The sequence below is a fragment of the Parasteatoda tepidariorum genome, chromosome 4, assembly GCF_982258835.1.
Source record: "Parasteatoda tepidariorum strain Cologne lab strain chromosome 4, Ptep-v5.0, whole genome shotgun sequence".
NCBI lineage: Eukaryota > Metazoa > Arthropoda > Arachnida > Araneae > Theridiidae > Parasteatoda > Parasteatoda tepidariorum.
In genome coordinates, this window is record NC_141758.1 from 84174619 (window position 1) to 84190295 (window position 15677).

The window sequence follows — 15677 nt, forward strand, 5'->3', positions numbered from 1 at the left end:
GCTCGGTATACATTTGCTCGGTATATCCTACACTGATGTTTTTTTAAGGTCAAGTGCCACTGCCCGGTATATATTTGCCCAGTATATCCTACACTGACGTATTTTTAAGGTTCAGTGCCACTGCCCGGTATACAATTGCCCGGTATACCCTGCACTGATATTTTTTTAAGGTCAAGTGCCATTGCCCGATATACATTTGGCCGATACTCCAAACACTGATGTTTCTTCTAATCTATCGTCAGTAGGGGAGAGTCGGGTAGCCCCGCCCACTTAAGGGGTATTGCTTATATTTCTGTATAATATTGAGTAATAATAAATATTTTTGTATGTTTCTATTGTTTTATCATCTAATTAAATAATGCAGAAAGAATAAACTGAAAAAATGAATAGTTTAACTTAAAAAAATAGAAATTTGAAAAAACATGTCTTTCAGCTCTTTTCAAAATGTGTCGGGTAGCCCCGCCAAGTTACAAAAATTATGCCTTTTAACTGTTTTTTCAGGTGTAAATGAAAATGACCAATGTATTGAAAATAGATAAACCTCATTTATCATTTTTATAACAAAATTATTTTATTTATTACATATTTATATACTTTTAGTGAATTCTATTATTTAATAACAACAATATTTGTTGTTAAAAATGCATATAACATTCAAATTTGAAGCAATAAAATAATAATCTTGATGATACCCAACATTCATGTGAGCAGGGCTACCCGAAATCCAAATTTTTGTAAATTTGTAATTACTCGAACAATTTTTCACACATAAACTTCCTTCTTTATGCAAATTTAACTTAAGACTACATACTTTAATGCTGTATGTATGGAAAAAATTATTTTTTTAGTATTAAAATGAAGTTTACTCGAAACATTCCACCAATTGTTCTTAATTTCATGACTACTGTATTCAACATATTTTCAAAACTATTGTTAACCATCTGATTAGCTGCATAAATACTTGAAACTTTGAAAATAATATTTTTTTTAATATAACAATTAATGTCCGATGGCCCATTGACTTGAAAAAATATTCTGTACATATGAAATTGACAGTGGGCGGGGGTACCCGACACTCCCCTAAGTATTAATATATCGAATAAATGTAATTATATCTACAAATAAGTTAATATCAAATCGGATGTAATATATATTTCGGACATTCAGCAAAGCGACTATGTGATTGTCAACATTCACCTTTGAAAGTCAACAACCACCGATTTCGGTCATTCACAGTAACATGCACATCATTTACATAATAACTTCATCAGGACGTTTATTTCATACTTTGCTGAAATAGCATCCGGCATTATATAGAATGTCTAGGCATTGTATACAATGCCTAGTTAAATTATGCAACAATTCTCATATTTCACACTTTGCCTAAACACGTCAGGCATTATATATGGGTCATTCTCACGAAAACTGTCATTTTTCAGTTCATAAAATCCCAAAAAAGTAAAGTGAATAAAAAGCTCTGAAACTTTCTATATTAATAGAAATATGTAATGGCATTATAAAGAAAGTATATATCCTATAAATTATACTTAATATTTAAATTAATTAATTTTTTAAATAATTAATTTATAATTATTAATTTATAATAATTAATAATTAATTAATTAATTTAATAAATAAATAAATTAGTTTAATAAATCAATTTATTAATTTATTAATTTATTTTTCAAATTAATTAATAAGTAAATTAATTATTTTCACTATTTAAAAAGTGAGGGACTGACACTAATAGTGAGGGAATGATATTTTATTTTAATACATGTTTTTATCTAAGTTACATCTACCTAAAGTTTGAAAATGATAACATACTAAGTATATCTAATATTTATTATAATTTAGTCTTATATATTTAATAGTTTTTACAGGTTTGGGAAATAAAATTGGCTGGCACGATTGAACAAAAAAAAATTTAATAATATACTCATCTTGAATCATTCCCTCACTTTATACACTAGTGAGGGAATGACGAATTCAATAAAACTTAAAAATAACAGTTAGGCTTTATTAATTTCTGAAGTCAATCACATACAATTATATTCATACAAGAAAGCAACATATAATTATCCACTTTCTCGATGAAGTTGTATTTTATTTTACTCTAAAAAACGACATGAGGGAATGACAAATGTAAAAAATTTTACCTGGTATGATTCATTCAAATTTATTCCACAGCAAAGCTTCTTTAAGTTGAAGATGGAAACATACTGCAATTTTGTTCTATGATGCCAGTTGTTAACTTCTGAAGTTTTTATTAAAATATTTTTATTCTAAGATGATTGCAGGTGATAAGAACATTGTTGTGAGGGAATGACGCGAAACACTGGGGACAAAGTTTAAAATAGAGCTGTGTTAATATTTTTATCAGAAATTAAATTTAAAATTTATTTTCTGAATTCTATATTTCAATATTCTCAAATAAAAAACACAAATTTGTAAAAAAAAATTTTTTTATTTCAGAAACAATTTTTTTCTTTTTTTAAATCAGCAGTGGGGACAAGTGAGGGAATGACATATTGGTATATTTTTATTACCTAAAATTAATAAAAAATAAAAATTGATAATTTTACTTTTATTCTTTTGTTAGCTTGCATTCTGAAGGACACTTTCCCTGAAAAAATTTTTTTCGTAAGTTGTAAAACAAACATAAAATATACTGGGGACATGAAAATGACTGTTTTTGTGAGAATGACCCATATAATGCCTGCGTTTCATACTTTGCCGGTAACATGTATAAAAATAACAAATCATCTTGCTATCACTAATAAATTTTTTTTCTGAAATTGTGCAAGAGTTGTAAAATGATAAACAGAGTTGGGTTTATCTAAACAGGCTGTTTTGCAAATGTTACAAACTTTGTTACATATTACATGACAAACTTCTAGGGGAGATAAGGCATATATAATAAGGATTAAGTACTGTATAGTAACCCACGACGCGAAAATGAACTTGTACCCCACTAGGGGCACTTTCCTCTAAGAAAATGCTTTTACGTGTGCCTTTGAACAAGTATTTTAATTTCATGTTAGTTTTATGTTATTAAAGAAATAATGACGAAGATTGCATTTAAATAGATACAGCATTGGGTTTTTAATCGTAATTTAATGAGCTGGATAATAATTTGCCTAATCATTAAATTACTAATAAACAGCAATTTTTGTGGCTATATTAATGCAATTTGATACTATTTGCTGGAAAACATAAAATTAGAATGAAATTAAGAAAATTTAGATGGATAAAAGTACCTGTTCAGAAGCACTTGTAGAAACAGTTCAAAATAGGAAAGAGCCTCTAACATACAATATTTCCGATCATGTGTTCCTATGTAATCCTTAATTCTTATGATCTGTCCTACCAACCCTAGAAATCTGTCGTAATATTTACTGGACTCCTGTATACTTATGAGTAAATAAATAAATAACAAACAAACAATTCTATGAAAGACTAACATATTAGTGAAACTTTGGATTTTTATTATGCTAGTAAGTATGTTATTGTTTTGCTTCGTAAATGAAACGTTTTTACATTTTATTTTCTATTTAAGTTTTATTACATATATATATTCCATGTTGTATATTTCTAACTTGGACTGATAGTTAAGACACGGTTCCCAGTAGAACACCAAAGCTAAGCATCATTGGCTGCGGTCAGAAAGCGGTTGGGGTGGCTACTTTGATCGTTCTGCGTAGGGACCGAAGGTGCGTGGTATTGGTCCTCACGGGCTCTACCGTAAAATTCTCGACTTTTCACACAGTTCGTCGGGCTACCAAAGCGAAGGAGCCATCCCCTATGCAGAGGATCAAAACTGTGATTGCAAGTTTCGCGGATCCTGATCAGGGATGTTCCCAAACCGTCGCCAATAGCCCGCTGTGCAGCTCTAGTGAGATGTTGATAAAATACCTTTACCTACCTCTTACTTGTTCGATGGAATTGTATTCATATAGACAAAGCTTTATTTGTCTATGTTCATAATCAAATATGTGACGTTGAATTTACTTCATTTTAATAACCTTAACTAAGAATAATTCCATGATACAAATATTTTTTTACACATAAAAATAAAAATTTATTTCTCCAATGGATTATATCCATTTCTACTCTCACTTTTTTATTTACTGTGAGATTTTTATTATTTAGTTTTTTTAATCTTCAATTTAAATTTAAAAAAAAATTGGATGATATCTTTAAACAATGCTTCCACCTGACACGGCACATTATTATATGTAGCTACAAAGGAGCAATGTATAGTTTAAATTTTAAGAATTTAATTTAATTTTTCATCTACAACATCATAAGCAACACGATATACAGCAGCATTTAAATACAACATGGTAATTGGCAACCAAAACAAGATACTTTTAAATGTTTATTTGAAAAGAAAACGAGTCTAATATGCATTGGGCACCAATAGAGTATTAAAAAATTCCAATGGAGTTAGGCCAAGCTCGGCCATTTTTTCTCGTCCCCACCTAAGAGCATATTGCAGAGCTGTATGTCCATATCTGTCTTTAGCATTAATATCGGCGCCTTGTGAAATCAAATACTCGATTATTTCATTTCTTTCAGCATAGAATAATGGTGTTTTATCATCGAAACCTTTGGCTTCAATGTCAGCACCATGTGATAGTAAAACTTCGACAATCTCCTTACTTCCTCTGAGGCATTCGTGCAGAGGCGTATTCCCCAATCTATGTCTAGCATTTACATTTGCCCCTTGGGAAATTAAAATTTCGACTATTTCTTTTCTATAAGCATAGAAGAGAGGTGTTGCCTCAAAGCTATTTTTAGCTTCAATATCAGCACCGTGTGATAGTAAAAGCTTGACAATTCCCTTACTTCTCCTAACAGCTTCATGCAGAGGTGTATCTCCGTGGCTACTTTGAACGTTAATGTCAGCACCTTTTTCAATTAAAAATTCAACTACGTCCTCACTATCTGCAAAGAACAGAGGAGTCTCTCCACGTATATTTTTAGCTTCAATATCAGCTCCATGTGATATTAAAAGCTCGACCATCTCTTTTGTTTTTGCAACAGCTACGTGCAAAGGTGTTTCTCCATTACTACTTTCAGCTTTAACGTCGACGCCGTTTGAAATTAAAAGATCGACTACCTCCCTGTTATTAGCAAAAAACAGAGGTGTTCTATTATCCTTATTTTTAACTTCAATATTAGCGCCGTGAGATATTATTAGCTCTACCATCTCTTGTCTACTCTCTTTAACTGTCTTGTGCAGAAATATATCACCGCTCCTGTTTCTTGCTTCAAGATCAGCGCCCTGTTTAATCAAAAACTTAACTACCTCCTCACTATTAGCTAAGAATATTGGTGTTTCACCCCGATAGTTTTTAGCTTCGATATCAGCGCCGTTTGTTATTAAAATTTCGGCGATATCCTTATTAGCAGCATAGTGAAGAGGTTTCTGTCCTCTTATATCAGACTTATTTATAAGTTTGCTTTTACTTTTTAACAGAGCATTGAGAAGTGTTAATAATCCTTTTTCTGCTGCTTTGTGTAATAAGGTTTTTACTGGTAATTTAGCTACAGAAGCAAGAAGCAATTGATTCATTGTTTCACACATGTCATCAATATTTGCTCCATTTTTTAAGAGTAAATCGGCAATATCCCAATGACCATTTTTATCAGCATATCTTATAGGCTTCCATCCGAAAAGGTCTTCAGCAGCAACACTATATCTGTGCTCTAATAAAGTCATGGTAACATCATAGTATCCATATGCAGCAGCTACATGAAGTGCTGTTCTTCCTATCCTATCTCTAGCATTAATGAAATCTTTTACTTTGTCTGCATTTGTTAATAATTTCCTTACCTCCTTTTCATCGCTGTTTAAAACCGCAATATGCACCTCGCAGTTAGTTTCCCCGTCAGTTACCATATAATCAAAGAAAATAGAGGTTAAGTATTGCTTCTTTCCATAAATCTGATCAAAAAAAAATTTCCTTACTTTTTCCCTTTTTACATTGTTGAAATAAAAAAGTGCAGCAAAATACTGGGTAAAACTGTAGTGAATGAATATTGGCTTTTCATCGACAATATGACTAATGAAACCTGAATTTTCTTTCCCATCTTTTACCTGCTGTTTATATTTCTTCATTTCGGTTATTTTGTCATCTTCAAGAAAATTTTCCGATTCGTTTTCTCAAAGCAGTGCATCTAAAGATAACAAGGTATATTTTCGTAAAAACGATTCATGTAGTACTTCATATTCTGGTCCAGATTTTGTTGCATCTAATATCTGCTTTTCTGCAAGATGCCTTTTGTATTTCATTTCAACAAATAATTTATAAAGGCTCAGAATACTTAATTTTTTCGGCAAATTTAAATCTATTTTGTTGGACAGCTTAAAAGGGGTTTCGAATTCTCCTTGAACTTCAACCAGCATTTTTATTTGCAATGGTATTCCCGTAAATTCTTTTCTTTTATCCGAAATGGGTTGCAGCACTCTGTCAAGCAATTTATTGGCAAAATTCTCCGTAATACTTAGTTTCAGAATTTTACAGAACTAATTTTGAATAAACAACACCTGATCATTTCTAAATAGTGGTCTTAGAGTATACGATAGTACACTTAATATATCTTCTAGTTCATTTTTCATGTGTGGGCGTGTAGTTATCCAGAGTTTCTCTACTTTTGAATACTTCAAAACTCTTAATAGTTCAACAACTTTCTCTTCGTATTTAGGAACTATTTCATCAAATCCATCAAATAACAAGGCAACTTTACCTACAGCATTTAATCCGTGTTTAAATAACTCTTGCTCTAAAGGAGTGTTTATTAATGCTATGTCCATTATAAATTTAAAAATTGTGTCCTTATCGTTATGAGAATTGACATTTGCTAGCTTTCCTGTATAATCATTCAAGTTAATTCTCACAACCCAAAGGGTGGCATCTTTGTTTTTCATATTTTGAGCTAATTTAGTCAATACAGTTGATTTCCCCGCACCAGACACTGAACTTATAACTACTATTCGCTCATCCAATTCACGACATTCATAACCGTCACCTGTGTCTAAATACCTGCGCAATCTCGATGTAGCACCCCGAGAATTTTGCCACATAAATCGTTCATCTTCCTCTTTTAACCAATGAATATTACGGTTCTCATACTCAATACAAAGTTTATCAAAATCGCTTCTGGAATAAGAAATCAGCAATATATCCTGATTCTGTGCAAGTTGAGATGGATCAATCCGACCATTATAAGTAAGGTAAAATTTGGTATCATTTTTAATGTATTTGTTAATTTTTGGCAGTTTAAAAATGCGATCAATATAGTAACTCTCAATATCACCCAAATCTGGAAGCGTTTTTCCTACCTCTATCGCTTCATTGTTGATAAGTTTAGATAATGTTTCTTCATCTACCAGGTGTGATGACTCACTTGTTATTAATTTACCCAAGCTTATCTTTCTCCCTTGAAAGTAAATTTTCTTCTCTAAGAGTTGCTTTTGAGAATCATAGGTTAAGTCATCAAGTTTAATTTTTTTATCATCCCTTATTTCACAATTAAAATTATTCTTATTTCCAAAACAAAATTTTAAATCATAAATCCTTTGAGAAACTAAAATAAACTTATACTTCGGTTTATCTTCGAAAGCCCTAAATAATTCTTTAAAATAAGTTTTTGATAGTTCTTCTCTGTTCACCACTGATTCACTGTTATATTCAACCACGAATAGCATAGAAACGTCCTTATCCGATTGCTTTACAAATTTATTCAACGGAAAAAACTGCTCTAAATTTAGAAGCTGCTTCAGACAGAGAAAAAAGGTTTGATACTCATTTTTTGTCTTTTTCAGAACTTTATGTATTTTTTTAATTGCTACTATAGGATGGACTTTAAATATAAGATGTAAAAATTGCAAGTTTGAGTCTTTTAAGAAACCATCAAAATCTATTGTAGACTGTTTAAATTCAATATATTCAATTGACAGAAGATAATCCAGAGACTGTTTTCTGTAAACATCATTAAAAGCATCCTGATTATCTAATTTAGATTTTATTTCATGGTGTATAGTTGGAAAAACAGACAAAGCGCTTTTGACACAAATAATCAATTTTTGAAGTTTTTCTCCAATCCCGTATTTGATGAAACCTCTTCCTTCCCCCTGTTTCATTTCTAAACCTTGCAATATTTCTTCAATTATATTTGCATTCAATACTCCTTTTGTTTTTGTATCAAGAGAAGAAAATAAGTCATCAGCGTTAGAAAGCATCGAAAATTGCTTTAACCTGCGGCAACCATCTAGAAATTCAAACTCCGGCTGTGTGAAAATATTAGCACTACATTCTCCTTTTTCAACACTTTGAACTTGGTAACGAAGAGTACAATATTCGCTATCCTCAGGAGGTGGATTATAGCAGTTAGTACAATTGGCTAATTTATGAAAATGTTCATATTCGTTGGTGCTCGTTGAAAATATATTAAATATTTTTTCAACTATTATTCCACCTAATCCTTCTTCTACTAATGGCCAGTCTATGACCTTCATTGTCTTTTTTTCCGAACTGCATAATAAAGAATTTTTAATGTTGTTCATATTGTGAGATTCCATTGTGTATTGAAAAAAATCCCAACTAGATGATCTGTGGGGCATATTTTCTATAAATACCCGGTACAAGTTACCAACGTTAAGATGTGAGTGAAGAGTATTCACCAAATTTGGTGCGGATAGGTAAATTGTGACATCCAAGAACGATGATGAATGGGCTTTACCGCTGTAGCGTACATCAAAGTCACTTTCCATTTTCAACAACATCTCTTTGCAACCAGGACTGTCAAAGACTACTGTATGCGTGTGAAAACCTTCGTTTCTGCTTTTTACAAAAAAGTCACTCTCGCCTTTTGTAAGGTATTCAGTAGAAAAAGTAGTGATCTGTGCTAACCAACCTCCTAATGAATGTCCAGTAATAGACAGAGTCAAGTTCGCTGATTGTTTTCTATTGAACTCTTCCACTTCAACTGCAATTTTATAGGAAAAAGTAATTGCAGAGCTCATTTGAGAAGTATATTTATTCGATAATATACCTTCATAATCAGTCCAAAGATCTTTCACGTTCTTTGGATTTGTACCTTTGTGTGCAATTACAACTTGTTGGTGATCGGGATTCCAGTATGCTGCTCCAATATAACCGTCTTTTCGGTTTTTCGCAGTGTTTAATAAAACCCAATCTTGTTCTAATGTTTCTAAATATTTTTCTTCTTCATAAACTCTAGATGAGAATTGTGCTAACTGATAAACACTGGGATAAATGAACTTATCAAGGCGAATAGATCTTGCATCACTGGTATTTTGATTCACTGATATGAAATTTTCTTTACTGATTTCTAAATTAGCTACTTTTAATTTTCTACTGTATGGAAAGATCATTTTTAGCTTGAGACTTTCCTTCTAACTTGTTTTGTAAAAGCTTTTCTTCTTCAAAAGATTTCCCACTTAGTTGCATTGCCTTCCTTCATCCATCTAAGAGTTAATTCAATATCAGCACTATTTGGTCTCTATAAAGAATAAAATTAATTTCAAAATATTTTCTAAATTACTAAATATTACAAAAATAACATAATTTTATGTATGAAAGTCAAAAGGTTTGGTGAAAAATACCATATTCTCAAGATTTATTAACGATTTACTTTCATCTATTTTATGTGTTTGCTTTAAGTTTTAAAACAGCTTGATAAATTCAGTTTCAGGTTTTTATTTGAAACCTAAATAATATTAACAAGAACGGTTTCTTATCTCTTTTCAATCCACTTTTTATACATTCAAGTCGATCAAGTATTTTTAACTATTACCTTCTTTATATAGTTTCTATAATAAATCGATTATTATATACTTTCTCATTTTGTTTTTAATATATAATAAAGTCATGAAATGAATTTATCCTTTAATTTCTATTTTGTTTTAATTGAAATATCCGAAACTAGTTTTTCAAATTGATTTTCATATGTAACTCATACTTTTTTAAAGCACTTGCTCTTTTTACTTCTACTATACCGTAAAGTATACAAATGTGTTAACAAATTTGTCTAAAACTCCTAGAACGTGTCAAAAATTATTTAGGAACACATTCTTAAGAAATTTGAAAATTTTCACGAACGACTTCTATTTATTCATTTTCAGAAAATAAGCAGTAAGAAGTCATAAAACTAAATTTTTGAATATGCGAATTTTCTAAATTAGATAACTTAACCACAAGACAAATTTATTTAAAATTTTATATTTTGTTATTTATTCATTTATAGAAAACGAGAAGTAAGGTGGCACAAACGAAAAACTAAATTTTTGAATAGACGACTATTTAAAATTAGATATCTCTGAAACTGTTCGATCGATTTGTTTTAAATTTTGCAATTTGTCAATTAAAATTACAAATTTAGAAATAATGCCTAATATTAAGTAAATTAAGAAACAATAATAAATAATTTTTAAAAATTAATTTTTTTTATGTGGTATTAGCATTTTGTAAACGAGTTTTTATAATTGCGTTAAAAATTTTTCAATTCTCTTATTTGGTTCTTGGGTTAAGGCTAACTACGTTGTCCCCCCTAACAAAAAAGAAAGAAATTAACATTAAAGTGTCTAAATTTACGACTGCTCTCGAGCCTAAGCCATTGGGACCATATTTTCCAGATTGCAGATAAAGCCTATACCAAGAGTCCAAACTCGTCGTGAAAAAAATTTTGTGCTCATTCATAGAAATTACGATTTTGTGTCGGATTTTGTAATTTAAAAATATGGTCTGCTCAAGGGGCTTGAAAAACCACCCGCCCGCCCGTCCTCGGCGCTCAAAAATTCCCAGCGTTCCCAGATAAAAATTCCCAGATAATAAATTTCTCGAATCCGACGTCCGTGCGGACGGCCATTTTCCCGTTAATGTTCGAGATACATTTTCAATTTTTGCTATCTTACAATCTTTTTAGAAGTAGTAGATAAAGAAAATTTTTCTCAAGAATGGGTGTCATTAAGAATTAAGATCGTTTAGCACCAGAAAATTTCAGCTCTCCGAGTCCAAGCTGTTTATAAAGACCTAATGCAGCAAAATGATCCACATTGCAGCAACATACTGCATATGGTGCAGTTTGATAAAGAAGAAGCGTTAAACAGAATTAGGAAAATCTACCTAAATGGAAACCCCTTTCTGATTTCTGTGCAGAAACCTCTGTAAATCATTGGCTTGATTGTGGAACTGACAAACGTCATATTTGATTCATTTAAAAAATGCAGTACCCTCGGTTAAATTGACATTCCAGATAACTTGACCTTTGTCCTTTAATTTATTTCATAAAAGAAATAAATTATTTCATAAAAGAAATACTAGGTTACTATTAGTAACCTAGTATTTATTTTATTACTGTATAATGTAATCCTAGTATTTGTAATCCTAGTAACTACTAATTCATTGTGAAATTTATAGAAATTTTTGTAATAAATAAGTGAAAATTATATTTTTACTTATTTAGATGCTGCAGGCTAGTTTCACAGGAGGACGGGTACATTGTTGAGCAAGCCGTCCTTGAGGACGGGTAAAAATTTCTGAATTTTTTCGAGCCCTGGTCTGCTCTAATTAATTATCGTGTTAAAAGCTAATAGCCTTCGAACAATTAAAATTGGATTTAACTGGTTGAAGAATAGATGATCAGGTAAAAAGTTATTCAGGGTGCTCACTTCTTTCGTTCTGAACTTTATAAGAAATTAGAATAAATGAATAAGAGTTCGATAAAATATAGCAGCGTGCTCATTCACTGAAAATTTTCTTTAAAAACAGGGGAGGGGATAATAGACAATTTGCACTCCTGTATCAACTGTCTATCTAAAAGAATATATAGTAACACATTATAAAACTAGGTATTCAAATGCCATGGAACTTTTTTTTTCTTTCTTTTTTTGCGAAAACATTTTCCAGTATATGATCCAACGAAATATTGTCAAAGGGACAAAGTAACTACTTCCATTTCCTAGTTGACGAGGAATTTGAAAAACTGAGGAAATTTTTCATTTTTTTTATTTTATTTAAAAAAAAAGTAGATCTGGCATTGTACACCATGCAAGTTAGTATAGAAGTATAGTTTAAGCAAGAAGTATAGAAGCGCAAGTTCGATTTGTCAGTTACCTTGGATTAGCCCGAAAATGGATGTAAGCAAGGTAATAATATTATACTGGTTAATTCAAAATTTCTAATTATTAAGGTGGAATTTTATTTACAAAATTTAAATACCAATATTGTTTAGAAAAATTATTAACATTAATTGAAAAAAAATATTTTATTGAAAAAATTCTTTATTAAATAATAGAAGATTTTTACCCACGAATTTGTCCTTGATAAAAATAAAGAAAATTTTAGTAGATAAATTTTTAATATATTCATTAATATTTATAACACATGATTACAGCAATGATTTAATATAGATCTCAATTTTATCATTTAGATATCCATTGTTTTTTTTTAATCAAATTTTGGAGGAGTCCGACTATTTGTTTTTTTTGGACAAATAAACAGTAGTACAAATTCTTAAATTTCTAATCATTTGATTAAAAATGGTATTTAAATAAATGCTTTTAGTAACATTACAATTCCATGCAGTTAAATTTAAAATCATTTCTTTAATCGCAAAAGTCAGCAATGTAGATATTTTACAACGTTTATATTAACTTGCCTTCGTGTATGTCTGTCTGGGTGGAATTTTGTAATCGATTTTAAACTAACTTCCCGACTAGCCACAAACTTCAAATTTGGCACATAGTTCAGAATTGGATGATAATGTATGAAAATGAAGAGAAAGAAGACAAAGTAAAATAAAATTAAAATTTAAAAAAAAATTAATATTTTCGCGATTGTCTTTTGTTGTCGATTCGATTATTTCAAATTAGAGTCACATGTCAGGCGAAAAGTGTTTTATTGTCGGAGTATTTTTATTGGCTGAAAAATCAGTTTAAAAATATTCTTTTTTATTTTGAATTTTTTTATTTTAAATTATACTTTTTTTATTTTTTAATTGTTATTTTATATTTTTTTTTTAAATAATTATTTTTTAATTATTATTCTTCACTACAAAAAACGTAGTTCTTAAAAATATATATTTATATTTAGAATATTTATTCTTCTTTATTGATACTTAAATCCTAAAAATTATAACTAATGTAATTGTAATAATAATGAAGCAAGATTAATTCCTCGGGGTAAATATTACTTAAAAAAATTGTATAATCTTGAAAATTAAAAGTAATAAAATCATCAATAAATCTAAAAACAAATTTAATACTTAGGATATAATTTTTTAATTGCAGTACAAAATTAAGATAGCTAGAAGTGATGAAAAATTAGATCCTTATGGTATTTCACGCATTTAAACAAAAAATGTTTTTCATTGTATAGATAATTATAAAAAAGAAAAATAGTAATTGAAATTTGCCATCAATCAAAATGACAATTAAATATATTTTTTATGATCATGCTATTAAGTCAAAAGAACATCTTTTATTTCGGAAAGGTGAATGCTATTGAAGAAATATTGGAAAACAAAAGTAGCAATAGAATTAATTTTATTTTGTTTAATTCTAAAATAGGTTGCCTATTATTGATAATCCAAGAAAAACTATTATCTTTAATAATATTGCTTATAATTTTATTTCAGTAGTTGGAAAAATATTGCTTATTATAAAACTCCTTATTTTAAAGTTTATTAGGAATATTTTACAGAAGATTCAATAATTATTGTTATCCTTATCTATAGGGGTAATTACAAAATTCCTTGGTTGTTGCTTAATTGCTAATTAAATTTTAGTAAAAAGTTACTGAATTGTCACTGTTACTTAAATTTTCCTTATTATTAAAATAAAGCTTTTAAAATATTAAAAGAAATACCTAATTTATTTTCTCTTACGATAACTGAAAGTAAAGAGTATCTATTTGATATCTTTAAGCAAATTAAGGAATTATTCCAGAAATCTATTAATTGATGTATGGTAAATCGGTCTAAATGTTGTGCCTTTTAACATAGTAAATTTCTTAGTTCTAAATTTTGTATAATATTTAAATTACTAGTAATAATACATTTATGAAGTTTATCAACAAATTCAAAATAGTTATCTTCGTCACAGTGATATTCATTATCGGATTGATCAATCTTCTCTAAATTTTGATAAAATCATTATAATTAAAAATAGTTCTACTTAGAGTTTTACTACATTTATAGTTTTTATTTAGGTTAAAGCCTTTTTATGGAAAATTTTTTAAAATTCTCTATTATGTTATGAAATTTAAACATATCAAAATAGGGTTTTGTAATCCAAAGATATCCAAATTTTTCTTTTAATTCAGTGAAATTTTACTCCTTTTGCTTTCATAAGATCGAAGTAAAGAATTTCGAAGTTTAAATTAGTAAAGGAGAAGTTCTAAATAAGATCTTGAAGCTGATAAATATCGTTATATTTATTGTAACGAAAATCGAAAAAATTAAGTAAAAAATTTAAAATAAAACATTCCGCAAAAAATAGAAAATAAAAATTCACGAAAAATAAAGAATTAAACACAAAATGTAATATATAAAGTCATTATCGATATCAAATGTATTTCCATTTATTGGCATCTTTTAAAAATGATTTAAAATAATTACGTAAAAAGTTTGTCAGATTACGAAATACGCAATTTTTTTCAGTCTCTTTAATTTGCATGTATTCGGCATTAAAGCACCGTTTATGTTTTGAATTTCTACAGCCATTTTAGAAAGGATGAGAAATAAATTTAAATCGTAACTAAGATTTTAGTTCCTTAAAAATACAAAATTATTGTAAATAAATCCTAAACGTATAACTAACTGCTCAATACTACTTAAATATGAATTTAAATTTTTAAATTTAAATTTTTTATGAATAATAACTATAATGTTGCCCATAGATATTGAAATACTTCATGTGGTGCCACACACGAAAAATATATATTAATTAGGTACATTTAATTATTTTTAAGCAATTAGACTGACTAGAATTTAAACAATCATTTGTTTATTTTTGTATTTTAAAGAAATATCTCAAATGTGTGTGATGTACCATTGCGTAACTACACATTTCTTAATAATGAAAATGAGACAATGATATCATTCATCTCAATTTTCAGATTAAAAATATCCAAAATATACTTCTTAATGAAGTATTTTTGGCAGAATACTGATTATAATGAAATTCAAAATTAAATTTTTATACCTGGATGATGTTAAACTAGATCTGCGTCTGTAAGATGCGAGCAGAATATAAAACATAAAATAGTATCTGATACCCTTTACAGCTTAGGTAAGATATTTTTTTAATACGCGTGGACAATCAATCAAACAATTTTAGAATGGAATGCTTAATGTTCGATAAGATAAAGGCTAAAAAAGGGTTAAAGGCTGATAACTAAGCCAAATCAGAAAAAGAGCTGTTCGTTACCATGGAGATATTTAAGTCGTCACGAATTTACAAATAAAATTATGCGATTTCGAAATATTTTATGCATTTAGCAGATAAATTCATCTTTTCGATTTTTATAGATTTCTTTTTAACAATTTATTTTCACTAATTTTATTTTGACTTACTTAAGTAGCTTAAGAAAAATCTTACCGCTAAAATTTTATAAAATTAAAACAAGATACAGAAAATTATATTT

General features: G+C 29.0%; 2 protein-coding genes across 2 annotated transcripts; both read right to left on the reverse strand.

Annotated features, from left to right (window-relative positions):
- Window positions 1-3469: 3469 nt before the first annotated feature.
- LOC122272253 (uncharacterized) lies at window positions 3470-6274 on the reverse strand. Its single transcript, XM_043055692.3, has one exon. It carries the CDS (start codon window positions 6125-6127, stop codon window positions 4403-4405), a length of 1725 nt encoding a protein of 574 aa, XP_042911626.1. The 5' UTR covers window positions 6128-6274; the 3' UTR covers window positions 3470-4402.
- Window positions 6275-6386: 112 nt separating this feature from the next.
- Window positions 6387-15375, reverse strand: LOC147811851 (uncharacterized). Its single transcript, XM_087161501.1, has 2 exons — window positions 15236-15375; window positions 6387-9534 (listed from the first exon to the last, which is right to left on the reverse strand). The coding sequence occupies exon 2, from the start codon at window positions 9404-9406 to the stop codon at window positions 6536-6538; it is 2871 nt and encodes a 956-aa protein (XP_087017627.1). The 5' UTR covers window positions 9407-9534; window positions 15236-15375; the 3' UTR covers window positions 6387-6535.
- Between the last annotated feature and the right edge of the window lie 302 nt (window positions 15376-15677).